Source organism: Manduca sexta, chromosome 26 (assembly GCF_014839805.1).
Source record: "Manduca sexta isolate Smith_Timp_Sample1 chromosome 26, JHU_Msex_v1.0, whole genome shotgun sequence".
NCBI lineage: Eukaryota > Metazoa > Arthropoda > Insecta > Lepidoptera > Sphingidae > Manduca > Manduca sexta.
This window is the reverse complement of record NC_051140.1, coordinates 3,121,272-3,137,409: the sequence shown is the minus strand read 5'-3', so window position 1 is coordinate 3,137,409 and position 16,138 is coordinate 3,121,272. Positions and strand designations below refer to the sequence as shown.

Sequence of the window (16,138 nt, the reverse complement as noted above, 5' to 3'; positions counted from 1 at the left end):
TTACTTGGCGACATAATTATTGTAGTTATTTTAGTTTTGAAACCAAACTACTGAAGCGAATATGAAAAAAATCTATAGGAACAATCTGGAGATATATTCTTTCGAACAAAAAATATTTTCCAAATCGGTTCATAAATGACCGAGTTTTAAGGTAACAAACATAAAAAAACACACGTCGAATTGATAACCTCCTCCTTTTTTTCAGTCGGTTAAAAATATTGGTAGTAGGATGCTGTATTCATAACTCAAATTACCAGATTTTGACGTACCAAAGACACATCTACTGACATTGAGTAAAAGGTCAGCAGATGACATCATGCTTTTCCTATATTACATTGTTTGAATATTGGTTGCTCCTTCTCCGCATTATTCCAAATGTACAGATGATCTTTTTGCATGATATAATTATTTACAAATAGTGTCTAGTGGCAACATGAGGTGACGGGGAAATACCGCTCGAACTGGTTTTAAACATTGGAAACGCGCTACTGACAAAATATTTGTCTAGGTACATTGGTTACTAATTAATGAACTTGAACTAAGTAATTCTCTCGTCATTTATGATATCTTTACAAATTATAGATCTGATAAAACTATAATTAATTGTTAAAATGTTTAATGGAAAGATTTTAATTTGAATGTGATATGGTTCACCGTTAAAACTAGTTGGCGGCCGCCAAAAACCGGAAAGTCCTAGCAAATCCTGAGTTCATGGTTCCGAACATATAAATGTAACACAGCTCGCAAAGAAGTTTTCATCCAATTTAATATTAATACCATATATATTAAGATGCCAACTCTGAATGCCAGAAAAAACAGCCCATAAGCAATAACCGTAACGTCTTCAGACAGATTCCACATTAGACGATGACATATTTGGGGGAATTCGGGTGATTCACCCAATTACCTTATTCTACAGACAAGGGCTTGGCGGGGGGGGGGGGGGGCTGGTTTGTTTTGCTGTCAAGGCGTAAAATTTTTTTGAGACTGCAGAATGTTATTTTTTAAAGTATGTAGTTTTGAAATAATGTATTTGCGTGTTTATTAAGGCAAGTGTTTACTGTATACCTACTCTAACCAATTACTATTGAATGGCGTGGTAATTGAATTTATGAAATAAAAATTAGTTTAAAAATATATAAATATATAACCCCTGGCATATAACCGGTGCCGAACCCGGACTGGGAGGATGTAAAATCTACACACACATTTAGAGGCTTTTTGTGTCGGTATTGTTCATATTTTTTGGATACATTTATTATAGCTTAATATAATATTAAATTTTTCACATTATGTATTGATTGGTAGAAATAAAATTATTTTTAAATACGTTCTGTGTAAACATTAATACTTAAATATCGATAGAATGCCTACACAATTATGTTAATTCAATGAATCAGGCTACAATGAACACCCAATTGCCCAATATAGCCATTCATGATTACAATTTTATTTTTTTATAATGCAAAAATCCATGATTTTTTTTGAAACTTTCTTTATTATAATGTAAGTTACAATTTAATCAAAGGATTTTCTTACTATTAATTTATGAAACGATCATAAAATAAGGTGGGCCATCGATGATTTCATTACCATTTAACTAATTACAAAGCATTTTGGACAATGGTTTGTAAAGTGAACTTATTTGAGAATTGAAAACGAACTGACCAAACGAAGCATTTGGTCTTAGAGTTCGTAAACCGAAACGTCGTAGTTGACGCCTAGGAGAATGCCGTCGATCCACTCCCGCACGTTAGCCACGTCCACGTACACGCCGGGGGTGCCGTCCTCGCCGCACCCGATGCCCCACGCCACGATACCGTTCTGCACGTAACGATCCTTCTCGTACTGCAAATTGTATGTTGGCGTATTATCATGTGTTTCTACATTATAAAACGGGACTAATGAAGTTTAATGCTAGTGGAACTTCATACATGAGTTGTGTGACCCACCTCGCTGGGACAGACGAGCGGGGAGCCGCCGTCTCCCTTGCAGGTGTCGCGGCCGGGTTCGCCACCCGCGCACATGAAAGACGAGTGCAACTCGAAGTACCGCCCCAGCCGAGTCTTGCGCAGCTGGTTGCGGCACGTGTTGCGGTCCACCACAGGCACTTCAATCTGTCAATATAACAATACATTAGCTACGTAGGTAGGAGCGATCATTAGTTATGAAATTAATGACAATAATTTCACAGATCAATATTGTTACCTTTTTCAATATAACCTGGTAGCGACCATCTTTGCCGAACTTGTCCTTGCCCCAACCCGAGGCGAAGCAGCGCGTGCCGGCAGTGGCGCGTTCGCGGGCCTTCGGCAGGCACGCCAGTCCCACGTTGGGTGCTAGATCCATCGGCGAATTGAGGAACAGCAGCGCCACGTCGTAGAACAGGTTGCCTGGGATTAATACACATTAAAACCCTGACACATTTAGTGAATGTATGTACAGTCACCTACAAAAGTAGCTAAAAAATTTGAAATTTATAATCGCCTGTGCACCTTCATGTTCTTACAAACCTTTATGTTTACTTTTATAAATAAAACATACAGGGTTTACTTAACTCAAAACAAAGAAAAAGAATATTTCAATTAAACTTAACGTCTACTTATATTTATTAAATTTTTAAATTTTTCAACTACTTTTGTAGTTAATCTATACTATTATATAAAGCTGATGAGTTTGTTTGTTTGTTTGTTTGAACGCGCTAATCTCAGGAACTACCGGTCCAAACTGAAAATTCTTTTTGCGTTGGATAGCCCTTTGTTCGTGGAGTGCTATAGGCTATATATCATCACGCTATACCCAATAGGAGCGGAGCAGTAATGGCTAATCTCAGGAACTACCGGTCCAAACTGAAAAATTATTTTTGCGTTGGATAGCCCTTTGTTCGTGGAGTGCTATAGGCTATATATCATCACGCTATACCCAAAAGGAGCGGAGCAGTAATGGCTAATCTTAGGAACTACCGGTCCAAACTGAAAAATTATTTTTGCGTTGGATAGCCCTTTGTTCGTGGAGTGCTATATGCTATAAGTATATCATCACGCTATACCCAATAGGAGCGGAGCAGTGATAGCTAATCTCAGGAACTACCGGTTCGAACTGAAAAAATCTTTTTGTGTTGAATAGCCCTTTGTTTTTGGAGTGCTCTAAGTTATATATCATCACGCTATGACCAATAGGAGCGGAGCAGTAATGGCTAATCTCAGGAACTACCGGTTCGAACTAAAAAAATCTTTTTGTGTTGAATAGCCGTTTGTTTGTGGAGTGCTCTAAGTTATATATCATCACGCTATGACCAATAGGATCGGAGCAGTAATGAAACATGTTGCAAACACGGGGACAATTTATTAGTTTTGAGAGCTTCCGTTGCGTGCGCTGCGTAAACGGTTAAAGTTATGCAACAATGATGTATGACGGGATTGTTCCTCTTAAAAAGTTGTAAAAAATATATTATAAAACATAGTCCCCCGCTGCATCTGTCTGCCTGAACGTGTTAAACTCAAAAACTACCCAACGTATTAAGATGAAATTCGGTATGGAGACAGTTTGAGACCCTGGGAAGAACATAGGCTCCCGGGAAACCACTACTTTTATAACGGAAAACTTTAGCCTGAAAAACTTTATAACGCGGGCGGAGCCGCGGGCAAAAGCTAGTTGTATTTATATTTCCAAATCTCGCAACTCCAGCTCCACACGAGTGGCTGTTCACACGCCACTTCTAAGCGAGACACATTTTCTGTGCCTGAACTGTGCTAAATACAATTGTTAGCTGGCTATTTAATTTGAATTATGAAGAAACGGAATTATTGTTATGTAACATCATAAATAAATTATAAGTTATTATTATTTTGCTACCTTTTTACCATATTATCTTTTAAAGAAGTTCTCACCTCACTCAATTTTGTTATTTATTTAATTTTATTTACTGTTAGTGCTCACCTAGCAAACAAATTATAGAAAACCTAATTGTGTTTTATATTTAAATTATTTCTGGTATCCCAAGGTACAGGCCTAGCCTAGTTTGGGTACCCCTGGCAAATATGTTAACTTTTGTTTTTATAATAAGTTTGTAATTTGTAACCATTGAAATTGTAAACAAATTCTGTTATTTACAATAAAAAAATATTATTATTAAAAAAATATTATTATTATTAATGATTCCATTAAATTGGTAACATAGTCAAACTGAACTGCATGCGCACAGGCTGAGCGCATTTTACAAGTCTTGTGAGGCTTTCAAAAAGGGTGAAGCGCTGTTTATTCGTTTCAGCTGACGGCTCACTACTAACGGTGAAATCAGACTGAAAGTAAATAGTCTAAATAGACCAGGAAAGACAGTCAGTGAATTTAATATAGACCAAAGAACACTTTATAGTTCCGACACTCACCTTTATTGAAGTCCTTGTGAACGACAATTCGGGAGACATCGCGGTCCTGGTGGGGATAGGGCTCTTTGGTATGCTGTGTGTCCCACTCGCCGGCGCGCGCGCGCAGCTGCAGCCTGGACGCCACATAGTGCGCCGTCGTCAGCACCACGCTCGGGTGGATCAGTGACCCGCCGCCGACGTACACTTCTAGCTGTAGACCGTTTGGATCGTGCAATGGCTCCAACCTTAATAATGGTAGCAAAGTTAATTGCGTCCTAAAGCCTTATTCTAATTAACGTCTTATTCTACATTCAAATGATGGCGGACAAAAAACAACCTATAGAAATCCGTCAATCAAAAATAATAAATACCAACCTGTAAATGTTTTACATTGTATTGTATCCAGAATATAATTAAGATAAACTCTACAATGCATAAAAGGGATCAACCTCTTTGCAAAGAAAATATTCCTGACTACTAGCGACCTGCCCTTGCTTTATATGGATGCAATAACTTACGTGATTTAAGTCAAGTATAAAAAAATATACTTAATACAAAAAATTCAAATGAAAATGGACAGAAAACGTCATGCGACAGAAAACAGAAAAATGGACCAAGGCTAAGACCAGGGCAAAAACATAATGGTATCCGAGGGATAAGAAAAGGAATAAAAGTCCATAGAACAAACGATAGAAAGATGACATCAAAAAAATGGCGGATCCTGAATGGATCAGGATAACAAAAGATAGAGAAAAGTGGGAATCTTTAGAGGAGGTCTCTATACAAGGACAAGCTGGTCAAGAAGAAAGTGAACGGGTTGCCGCTGAAGGCTTAACCGAGTATTGTAACTAATATTAAAACTTAGTAAACCGGTAACAAAATAGAAAATTGTAAGAGAAATGGCAATAAAAGTAACTTTTATTTTATTTTATTTATGCATAAAAAAACACTATTCTGTTATGTTGTATATAGATTAGGGACTCGCCGGGTCGTAAGACACGGTGAACCCCACATAACCGCACAGTCGCCCTCCCCGCAGGCTGGGCGGTAGTCATAAGGCACTTTTCCGCGAAAACAAAAAAAAAGACCACCGTCTAATACGGAACAGAAAAACCCTATATCACTTGCCTGACCCGAATAAATTCACTAAATAACAGTTAACGGATAAACAGACAGATGAGGGTCTATTATTGATATAGATAAATAAAATTAGGAGCGGAAATTTCACACGGCGTTGAAAACGGCAGCCAAAATGAACTCTAAAGACTCTAAAGACAGTATTGATGATAAATCGAATAGTATCTATATATATTCTAGACAAAGAATCAATGAACCTTACTTGAGAATCGCGACCATCCAGGGGAACTCTCCAAACTTAGTCTCGCCGTCGGTGTCGCCGGTGGTGCGGACGACTACTCCCTCAGGGTTGCGCCAGCCACAGCCTTGACGCTGGAAACAACCAAATTCTCACATTAGCATGTGTCTACATTGGTCAATGTGCTGTGCTTTACACAATTTACGGTGCTAGTTGGAAAGACAATTTGTGACTGACCACTAACAGTGACTACACTCTGCTGCGTGGCGACAAAAATAGACATTGGTACCTACCCAGGCAGACTCTCACATAATGAAAGACCTACCACCAGTAAAACGGAACTCTTCTAATAGTTCCGGCCTGCGAGCCGACGATGACGTTCATAGATTAGTTGACAGTAAAACCATCCCTTAATCACTTGCCTCCGTCTACTCCCAGTGACTGTTCTGAGCCGAGGTTCGTGACCCGTTATAAAGTTGCCCTCAGCACAGTAACTTAAAAGACTTCGGGCGCCTAAAGCATTCACCCGAAAGACCGGTGTGGCCAGAAAAGACGACTCACGTCAGGCTACTGGCCCTAAGGACCAGAAGTATTAGTCTGTACATATATGATACGCGAAAACGTATATGGAGAATTGGATCGTATATAATATGGGAACTTCAAGTATTCTTGCCTTTAATTCTGGCTTGGGGGTGACCTCCGGTCTCTTGTCAGGTAGCGCGCAGCAAATTTCGAAGATTGTCGGGCAGGGACCGTACGTACTAAAAAAAATAACACTATTAGAAGTTTGTAGGTACTTTATTGTATAACGCAGACGATTTTACAGCAATACAGGACATAATTATATTTTTTAACTATATAATATATTGTTCAACCGATTTCAAAGGAGGTTACTTATTTCGTCGTAATTGCACAGCAATAATGTTTAACCCTGTGATTCGATTTAAATTATTATTTGTGGGTTAGATTTTGTATCGCTTCAGAATGATCTTATTTTTAAACTGACTCCTTGTGTAATTGGTTACAATACCAATACATATAAGGAACTTAGACTTTGAATATGTAGTGGTAAACTCCTCACAACCAAAATGATTTTGATGATTATTTTTGTGCTGCGCTCAATAGAACTTTAAAATACTACCATATAAAAAAAATCTTTGTTTGACGTTAAACGTTTTTTATACGCGCACGACAAGTTGCACCTTATGGTAAGTGAAGTGGGGAGCCAATAGAATGTCGACTGATGAGAGATGATTACCCCTCTACAATCGACACAATTATGCCGGCCTGTTGAAACCGGATAAACACAAGCTGATCCCAGAATGCGCCTTAAGTGTGTACGGTTGCCGCTATCCAGACGGAAATAAAATATATCCTTCTACCAGCAAAAAACAATAGAACAGAAGGAAACTCCTTTAAATAAAAAATTCAAATAGAATTTGTACGATTCTTTTTGTTTTAAATGCAGTACAGTTTTAACATACAACGATAACACAACTGTTGTTTGACCTCTATTTTAGAAGCGTAAGTATATACTTAGGTATAATAAAAAATAATATATGAATACATTTATTGTATCTCACCGTATGTCAATGATGTCGGTGCCGTCGTTGATTATTGTATTAGTAATCTTGTTGCACTGATAATGGAGGACACACTCGCCCGTCTGCCCGGCGTCCAGCGAGCACGACAACTCGGTTGCTGCGTGCAATCAAATAAGGTGCATTGGGGTAAGATCGTAGGAGGTGTAACATCATATAAATCAAATGCCTTGCTATTGTATTATAATTTTTGTTTTTTGACATTTCCTGCAACCCTATCTTGTTTTCTATACTCCACTAATTCGTGTGAGTGATTCCGGCAAGTAAGTTAATGTTTACGGTGCTAACAAACATTATACCTGTATTTCGCCATTCCATGGAAGATCCGGGCTAATCCCGGGCAAGAATTTACCTAATTTTAATTGAGTTTTTACTGTTTTCAATTAATTTTCTACCTATCATAAAACAAAAAAAACTTCAGGCTTGTTTAATCAAATTTGTCGAAACACGTCTATACGCTGAGATCCGATCTTTACCCATACAATTATTTGGCGCTACAGGACGGATTAAAAACATAATATTTTGATCTTGCGCTTGTAAAATATTGCATGTGTGTGTCACTTACACACGAAGGGTTTAACATCATATAAATCAACACACATAGATAATCCCATTGAAATAGTAATTAGGTAAGTAAGTATTTACTTACTTTAAAGTTTGCAACTGGCATATTCAACACGTAACTAGATTCTAGATAACTTACATATTTATTTGAATACAATTAAAACAAGAAGAATATCAATGTTCTTACCGTTCGATTGTGGTTTACTGGTGAAGGGAAAACCGAAGATACGGGCTATTTCATCCACATTTATTGTTTGCGCGCAGGCGCACACTAGTAGCATGAGAAATGGAAACGTTTTATACATCTGGAAAAAAAATATACTTAGGTACTTAAATAAGTAAGTACATAAGTCAGATCTCGGGTTAAAAAAAGAGCTGCGCAAATTAGTAAGTAAGTAATAGTACTTACTTTTCGGCTGTACCTATTTATAATTCTACGAAGATTCACTGGATAACATTATAAGGTGCTGTTTATCTTCAAAAAAATAAATAAAGGGATATACTAAATACAAAACTAAGTATTGCCCGCGGCTCCGCCTGCGTGAAGTCTTACCGGCTAACTAAGTACTAAAGTTCCTAATCAATGACGAGACCCATAACACTAGCTGGCCAGTGTCAACTTAGTCAACTTATTTATAGCGCATTAAAATAAAACAATATTTCGGACGGGAGCGATGTACAAAAAGCAATTAGCCTATAATATGTTAAGCCAAGACATGGTCTACGTTCTACCCATGGGGTAAACCAACTATATGCAAACATGTCTACAAACATTCGAATTAATAACAATACTAGCTTCCGCCCGCAGCTTCGCCCGCGTGGATTTCGGACTTCAAAAATGGAGGAGGTGCTCAATTTGTCGGGATGTTTTTTTAATGTATGGTGGTATGCAGGTGGTCCGATTGTCCGGTCAGGGTCTGATGATAGGATCCTGGTGAAATCGAAAGAACTCCTCTAATATTATAGGCAAACCTATGACGATTTCGGTATTTTATATAGCATAGCTGTTGTCCGCGACTTCGCCCGCGTTTCCGTCGTTTTTCGTAAAAAAAAGTAGCCTATGTAACCCTTACATGAAAATAACGCGTGATGGCTTATTATTAGCGTATTTCATGTATAACTTTGGTGTTTCTATACCGATTTCTATGATTCTTTTTTATGGAATATTTAATAATGTTATCTTTTTTAATGAGTATATACAAAAATAATCCTTATAGCATGATTCAGTATTCACGCGTGATGGCTTTGTATAACTTTGGTGTTTCTATACCGATTTCTATGATTCTTTTTTATGGAATATTTAATAATGTTAACTTTTTTAATATATACAAAAATAATTCTTATAGCATGATTCAGTATTCACGCGTGATGGCTTTGTATAACTTTGGTGTTTCTATACCGATTTCTATGATTCTTTTTTATGGAATATTTAATAATGTTAACTTTTTTAATATATACAAAAATAATCCTTATAGCATGATTCAGTATTCACGCGTGATGGCTTTGTATAACTTTGGTGTTTCTATACCGATTTCTATGATTCTTTTTTATGGAATATTTAATAATGTTAACTTTTTTAATATATACAAAAATAATTCTTATAGCATGATTCAGTATTCACGCGTGATGGCTTTGTATAACTTTGGTGTTTCTATACCGATTTCTATGATTCTTTTTTATGGAATATTTAATAATGTTAACTTTTTTAATATATACAAAAATAATCCTTATAGCATGATTCAGTATTCACGCGTGATGGCTTTGTATAACTTTGGTGTTTCTATACCGATTTCTATGATTCTTTTTTATGGAATATTTAATAATGTTAACTTTTTTAATATATACAAAAATAATCCTTATAGCATGATTCAGTATCCACGCGTGATGGCTTTGTATAACTTTGGTGTTTCTATACCGATTTCTATGATTCTTTTTTATGGAATATTTAATAATGTTAACTTTTTTAATTAGGGATGACTGAGAGTGTTATAAACGTAAGAGTAGACAAACATAATGAGAAAGCTTCGAACTGCTAAGCTATCGGGAGTTACACGTGTTATTGTGAGTCAACCATAAAAAATAAACATATGCTGTCGTGGGATATTTTTTTGTATAATTTTAAGGACAACATTTCCGTCATACATGATTTCTATGTAGCTTTAACCATTAAGGTTGCATACGCGACGGAAGCTTAAAAAATGGAGTAACTCTCCCGTTTTCCCAACATTTCCCTTCACTGTTCTGCTCCTATTAATTGTAGCGTGATGAAAAGTATACTATAACCAGCTCAGGAGTATGAAAAATAATTGTACCAAGTTTCGTTAAAATCCGTCGAGTAGTTTTTGTTTCTATAACGGTTATACAGACAGACAGACAGACAAAAATTTTACTGATTGCATTTTTGGGATCAGTATCGATCCCTAATCACCCCCTGATAGTTATTTTGGAAATATATTTCATGTACAGAATTGACCTCTCTACAGATTTATTATAAGTATAGATAGACGAGTAAGAAAAATAAATTAAATTAAAATTCCATCCAGGTTTGAATGTCACAAGCCAAAGAATCTGGTGGGACGTGATCAGTTGCAACTTGAAATATAATACTAGGTAATACAGAATAGAATCAACTGTTTGGGGAAAGCATTCTTAATTTTGAAGTAAATAAATTCGATAAGCTTACCATGTATTCTTAAATATTTTACTATAGTGACACGAAGAACACTACATTAATTCAAAATTATTGTTGCCAAAGAACAGGCGCGATCGCTCCTCGTAAGCTATTTAAGAACTACCACATAATTAAAACTGACACTAAAAACAAACGTTTCAACTACCTATCATTCGAATGGGCTTTCCCGTGGCGTAAATCTTACATATCTAAAGTTACTGGAAAAGTCTCAATAGTGATTGACCTGTGACCAAATCAATTACAGATACCAGAATCTCCGTGTGACCCCAGCTGCACTGAGGCTATTTAAAGATTAACAGCCCGCTTGTATTTCATTACCCGTACTTAATAAGTAACAAATAGTTCAAAGCAGGGCTTTTCTGTGAGGGCATGCCAAAGGAAAGATCGAAACTATTGGAAAAAATGCCACTAAACAGTAAAGGAAGGAAGAAGGATACAAAATATTATGGACTTATAATTTTCGAGAATTAGTGTGAGCCCAAAAAAGAAGTAACATAAAAGACCTGGTTATAGGTATTCATGGTGATGTAAAATAATAAATATATTTTGGACTCACGGAATCTGTATCTGAAAACACTGATTCCCTACAAAAATGCTACATGAATCGTGATGCAAAATTAGACTTAACTTAATTATTCTAATCATAAGAGCGTTTACGTGCCGCGCGTGAAGTCAACTATAGGTAATTCTTCGCAAAATTCACTCACACAGAGCCGTTGCGTAGCTGTGTGCGTAGAGTTAGCGCGTCGGCTATCTTTATAGTCAGACCAACCAATTTTGATCTTTTCGCTTTAATTATCTAATTGGAATGTAACTTATGATTTATGAATTTATGATAAATGAAGAATTCTATTATTAAATATATAAGAATTCATCATGAAATAGTTTATATGTATCATTTTGTAATTATAAAAAAAAATAAACATTTTTAACAAATTTTAACGGCAATTTTACAAATTGTTATTTTCACTTTTTAAATGCAAATGCTTAAAAATTTAAGCATTTGCATTTAGAGAAAGTACCCTTTAGTAAAGTGGAGTTCATCATGAAGCCGAAAGATAGGCACCAGAACTCCGTATTCAGACAATAAATCAGGAAAATTACTGTGCTACGATGTTTATAATGGACCACATAATTACTCCATAGATCTGCAGTTTTTAATATTTAGCGTATTGAAAGTTTAAATTAAGTCATTAAAAATTACATATTGGAATTTATATTTTGAGTCAGAAGGTGTATGTAATGAGATGTCATTTTTAGGTGTATAACTAAAAAGTGAGAAATAAAAGACTTCTTTTTTCGGAAGTTTTTTTAATAGGTATTGCTTCTCAGTGACATCGATCATCAATCGATCGATTGTACATCCATGTATAACAATTTACCAGTTTTATATCCATAGTTTTGCATAATATTTGCGACACACGACGAAGCAAAATAGTTGGTTCTGTACTTTTTTTTGACCAACAGCAGTCAGCTTTGACTGTAAGTATGGGAATACCGTCTTTTACATCGCCACAGGCAACATCTTTATCAGTTTCTTCCCTAGCGGCCTCTTGCATCCTGTCCTCTGCAGCTAATTTCAATCATTTAGCTAACTCGTCGTAACATTTCATGTAAACATTTTGCGTTAATATTGGTAAATCTATGGAAGCTAACTGTTCGTTTAAATTTGATCTACCAACTTCAGTCATCATAGCTCCATTCACAGTTCCACGATATACGTCCATACTATCAGTATATCTCTTAGCGCTTAAATAGCTTAAATTCCATATTGCACATATTACACTTCATTAAAAATGTTGACTGCAAGCAAACATTCTCTTTCAATAGTTGTAAATGTTCGATACTACAACCTGTTGCTCTGTTGTGGTTATTGAGTGTTTTAATTTGATCCAAAAAATATTGAAAATCTATAATTTTACGGCTTTTAATAACCTTATTTATTTTGAGAGTAATATCAGGCACGATTACCTAAAAATTAAAAAAAACATATAGAATATACTATTATTGTTATCGAAGTTTACACAAACACTACATACTTAAGTAAAACTGCATATGGATCTAGACGCGTTTAATTTATACACAGGGTTAAACGTCAGGATAAAAATATATGTAAAATTGATGTGAGCTTGTAAACCTAAACTAGCCCAAATAGTTAAGAAGATAGGTATACTAACTACTACTAGTAGTTTTATTCACTAGCGTCATAAATTACCAAATCCCTTATTTCTAAGGTTCAAAGAGGAGAAAGATATAGGATTCCGTCTCTCGTCACTTGAATTTTCTTAACAGTGCGCATCAGTGAACACGAAAACCTTGTTATTTGAAAGTAAGCGTACCTATGCATTATGCAAAAAAATCAGCCAAGTGCGAGTGGGACTCGCGCAATGGGTATTTGGCGAGTTGTAAACGTTTTGACAACGGGACAGCAAAGTGATTCTATAAGGCTAAGAACTCACGAAGCGGTTTTTACTCGCGCCCGCCGTGGTTGAGAAACGGCTGTTTTATTTCCAAACTCATGACGACCGGAGATCTGTGCGATTTGTAACCACCGCGGTTCCGATTACGTCCTGCAAACTTGGCGAGCGATTATCGCAAGGCGGGCGGTTACAAGATGGACAGTTAACGGTCAGTTGAGTTCCAGAACGCCATGGACACATATCAGAAACGATCACGATGGAGGAAAATGGCGTCAGATTTCTGTAACCACCCCTCCCCTACCGACTACTGCAGTCGCCCACCTACTAACCACAGAGCGCGCTGGTGCTACCGTGGCCCGCACGATTCTACTAGTTGGCCGCCAATACAGCAGGTACCGCATACAACCGCGCACGCCGCGGGCGTAAAACGAGTTTTGAAATGTGCGTTTAGTCCATTGAAATGGTACAATTTAAGGACCGAATATTGCATTTCTTGGAGGACGCAATTTTATTTTTGAGCCATGTGTGGGGGGTCAATAGAAGCTTAACCTCAAGTTTGTGGGGTCGCCACCCTTGTCCCCCGGCCGCCATCTTGGAAAAAGGGGTGAAAACACTTTTTTCGCGATATCTCGGAAACTATACGTCTTACAAAAATTTTGTAAAGCCATAATTTGTAGCAAATTGTTTTCCTCCATCGTGATCGTTTCTGATATGTGTCCATGGCGTTCTGGAACTCAACTGACCGTTAACTGTCCATCTTGTAACCGCCCGCCTTGCGATAATCGCTCGCCAAGTTTGCAGGACGTAATCGGAACCGCGGTGGTTACAAATCGCACAGATCTCCGGTCGTCATGAGTTTGGAAATAAAACAGCCGTTTCTCAACCACGGCGGGCGCGAGTAAAAACCGCTTCGTGAGTTCTTAGCCTTATAGAATCACTTTGCTGTCCCGTTGTCAAAACGTTTACAACTCGCCAAATACCCAGTGCGCGAGTCCCACTCGCACTTGGCTGATTTTTTTGCATAATGCATAGGTACGCTTACTTTCAAATAACAAGGTTTTTGTGTTCACTGATGCGCACTGTTAAGAAAATTCAAGTGACGAGAGACGGAATCCTATATCTTTCTCCTCTTTGAACCTTAGAAATAAGGGATTTGGTAATTTATGTAGCTAGTGAATAAAACTACTAGTAGTAGTTAGTATACCTATCTTCTTAACTATTTGGACTAGTTTAGGTTTACAAGCTCACATCAATTTTACATATATTTTTATCCTGACGTTTAACCCTGTGCAGGTTTCGGCGTCATTATACTTGTATAAATTAAACGCGTCTAGATCCATATGCAGTTTTACTTAAGTATGTAGTGTTTGCGTAAACTTCGATAACAATAATAGTATATTCTATATGTTTTTTTTAATTTTTAGGTAATCGTGCCTGATATTACTCTCAAAATAAATAAGGTTATTAAAAGCCGTAAAATTATAGATTTTCAATATTTTTTGGATCAAATTAAAACACTCAATAACCACAACAGAGCAACAGGTTGTAGTATCGAACATTTTCAACTATTGAAAGAGAATGTTTGCTTGCAGTCAACATTTTTAATGAAGTGTAATATGTGCAATATGGAATTTAAGCTATTTAAGCGCTAAGAGATATACTGATAGTATGGACGTATATCGTGGAACTGTGAATGGAGCTATGATGACTGAAGTTGGTAGATCAAATTTAAACGAACAGTTAGCTTCCATAGATTTACCAATATTAACGCAAAATGTTTACATGAAATGTTACGACGAGTTAGCTAAATGATTGAAATTAGCTGCAGAGGACAGGATGCAAGAGGCCGCTAGGGAAGAAACTGATAAAGATGTTGCCTGTGGCGATGTAAAAGACGGTATTCCCATACTTACAGTCAAAGCTGACTGCTGTTGGTCAAAAAGTACAGAACCAACTATTTTGCTTCGTCGTGTGTCGCAAATATTATGCAAAACTATGGATATAAAACTGGTAAATTGTTATACATGGATGTACAATCGATCGATTGATGATCGATGTCACTGAGAAGCAATACCTATTAAAAAAACTTCCGAAAAAAGAAGTCTTTTATTTCTCACTTTTTAGTTATACACCTAAAAATGACATCTCATTACATACACCTTCTGACTCAAAATATAAATTCCAATATGTAATTTCTAATGACTTAATTTAAACTTTCAATACGCTAAATATTAAAAACTGCAGATCTATGGAGTAATTATGTGGTCCATTATAAACATCGTAGCACAGTAATTTTCCTGATTTATTGTCTGATTACGGAGTTCTGGTGCCTATCTTTCGGCTTCATGATGAACTTTTCTAAATGCAAATGCTTAAATTTTTAAGCATTTGCATTTAAAAGTGAAAATAACAATTTGTAAAATTGCCGTTAAAATTTGTTAAAAATGTTTATTTTTTTATAATTACAAAATGATACATATAAACTATTTCATGATGAATTCTTATATATTTAATAATAGAATTCTTCATTTATCATAAATTCATAAATCATAAGTTACATTCCAATTAGATAATTAAAGCGAAAAGATCAAAATTGGTTGGTCTGACTATAAAGATAGCCGACGCGCTAACTCTACGCACACAGCTACGCAACGGCTCTGTGTGAGTGAATTTTGCGAAGAATTACCTATAGTTGACTTCACGCGCGGCACGTAAACGCTCTTAAGGCGATACCTCAAGGTCCATTTTCATACATTTTGTTTCACCTTTAATCTGGGTAACTAAAAAAGTATTGGCAAGTAAAGAATTTAAATTCACGTCTAGATATTTCTGCCTTTAAAATTTCGTCATATTAAATTTTAAAGGCCGAAATATCCATGATTATTAATTATTTTTACGTTTTTCTTTTAACTGCGAGAACTAATCACTAACTAGACGTGAATTTAAATTCTTTACTTGCCAATACTTGTTTAGTTACCCAGATTAAAGGTGAAACAAAATGTATGAAAATGGACCTTGAGGTATCGCCTTAAGTACCTAAGTTAAAGTCTTACGACTAAATTTTGTAACAGTGTTGTCCTGTTTCTAATTTATCATAACAAATAAACTTTCCAATGCTCCTTTTATGATAAATAATAATATTCTCAGACAAATAAAAAATTCCAAGGAACGCCCACAAA

General features: G+C 36.2%; 1 protein-coding gene across 1 annotated transcript; it reads right to left on the bottom strand.

Annotated features, from left to right (window-relative positions):
• Positions 1-1,478: 1,478 nt before the first annotated feature.
• Positions 1,479-10,715, bottom strand: LOC115454018 (phenoloxidase-activating factor 2-like). Its single transcript, XM_037443398.1, has 9 exons — positions 10,531-10,715; positions 8,035-8,152; positions 7,266-7,383; positions 6,356-6,443; positions 5,707-5,816; positions 4,389-4,612; positions 2,209-2,393; positions 1,953-2,117; positions 1,479-1,848 (listed from the first exon to the last, which is right to left on the bottom strand). Exons 1-9 carry the CDS (start codon positions 10,531-10,533, stop codon positions 1,687-1,689), a joined length of 1,173 nt encoding a protein of 390 aa, XP_037299295.1. The 5' UTR covers positions 10,534-10,715; the 3' UTR covers positions 1,479-1,686.
• Positions 10,716-16,138: the final 5,423 nt, after the last annotated feature.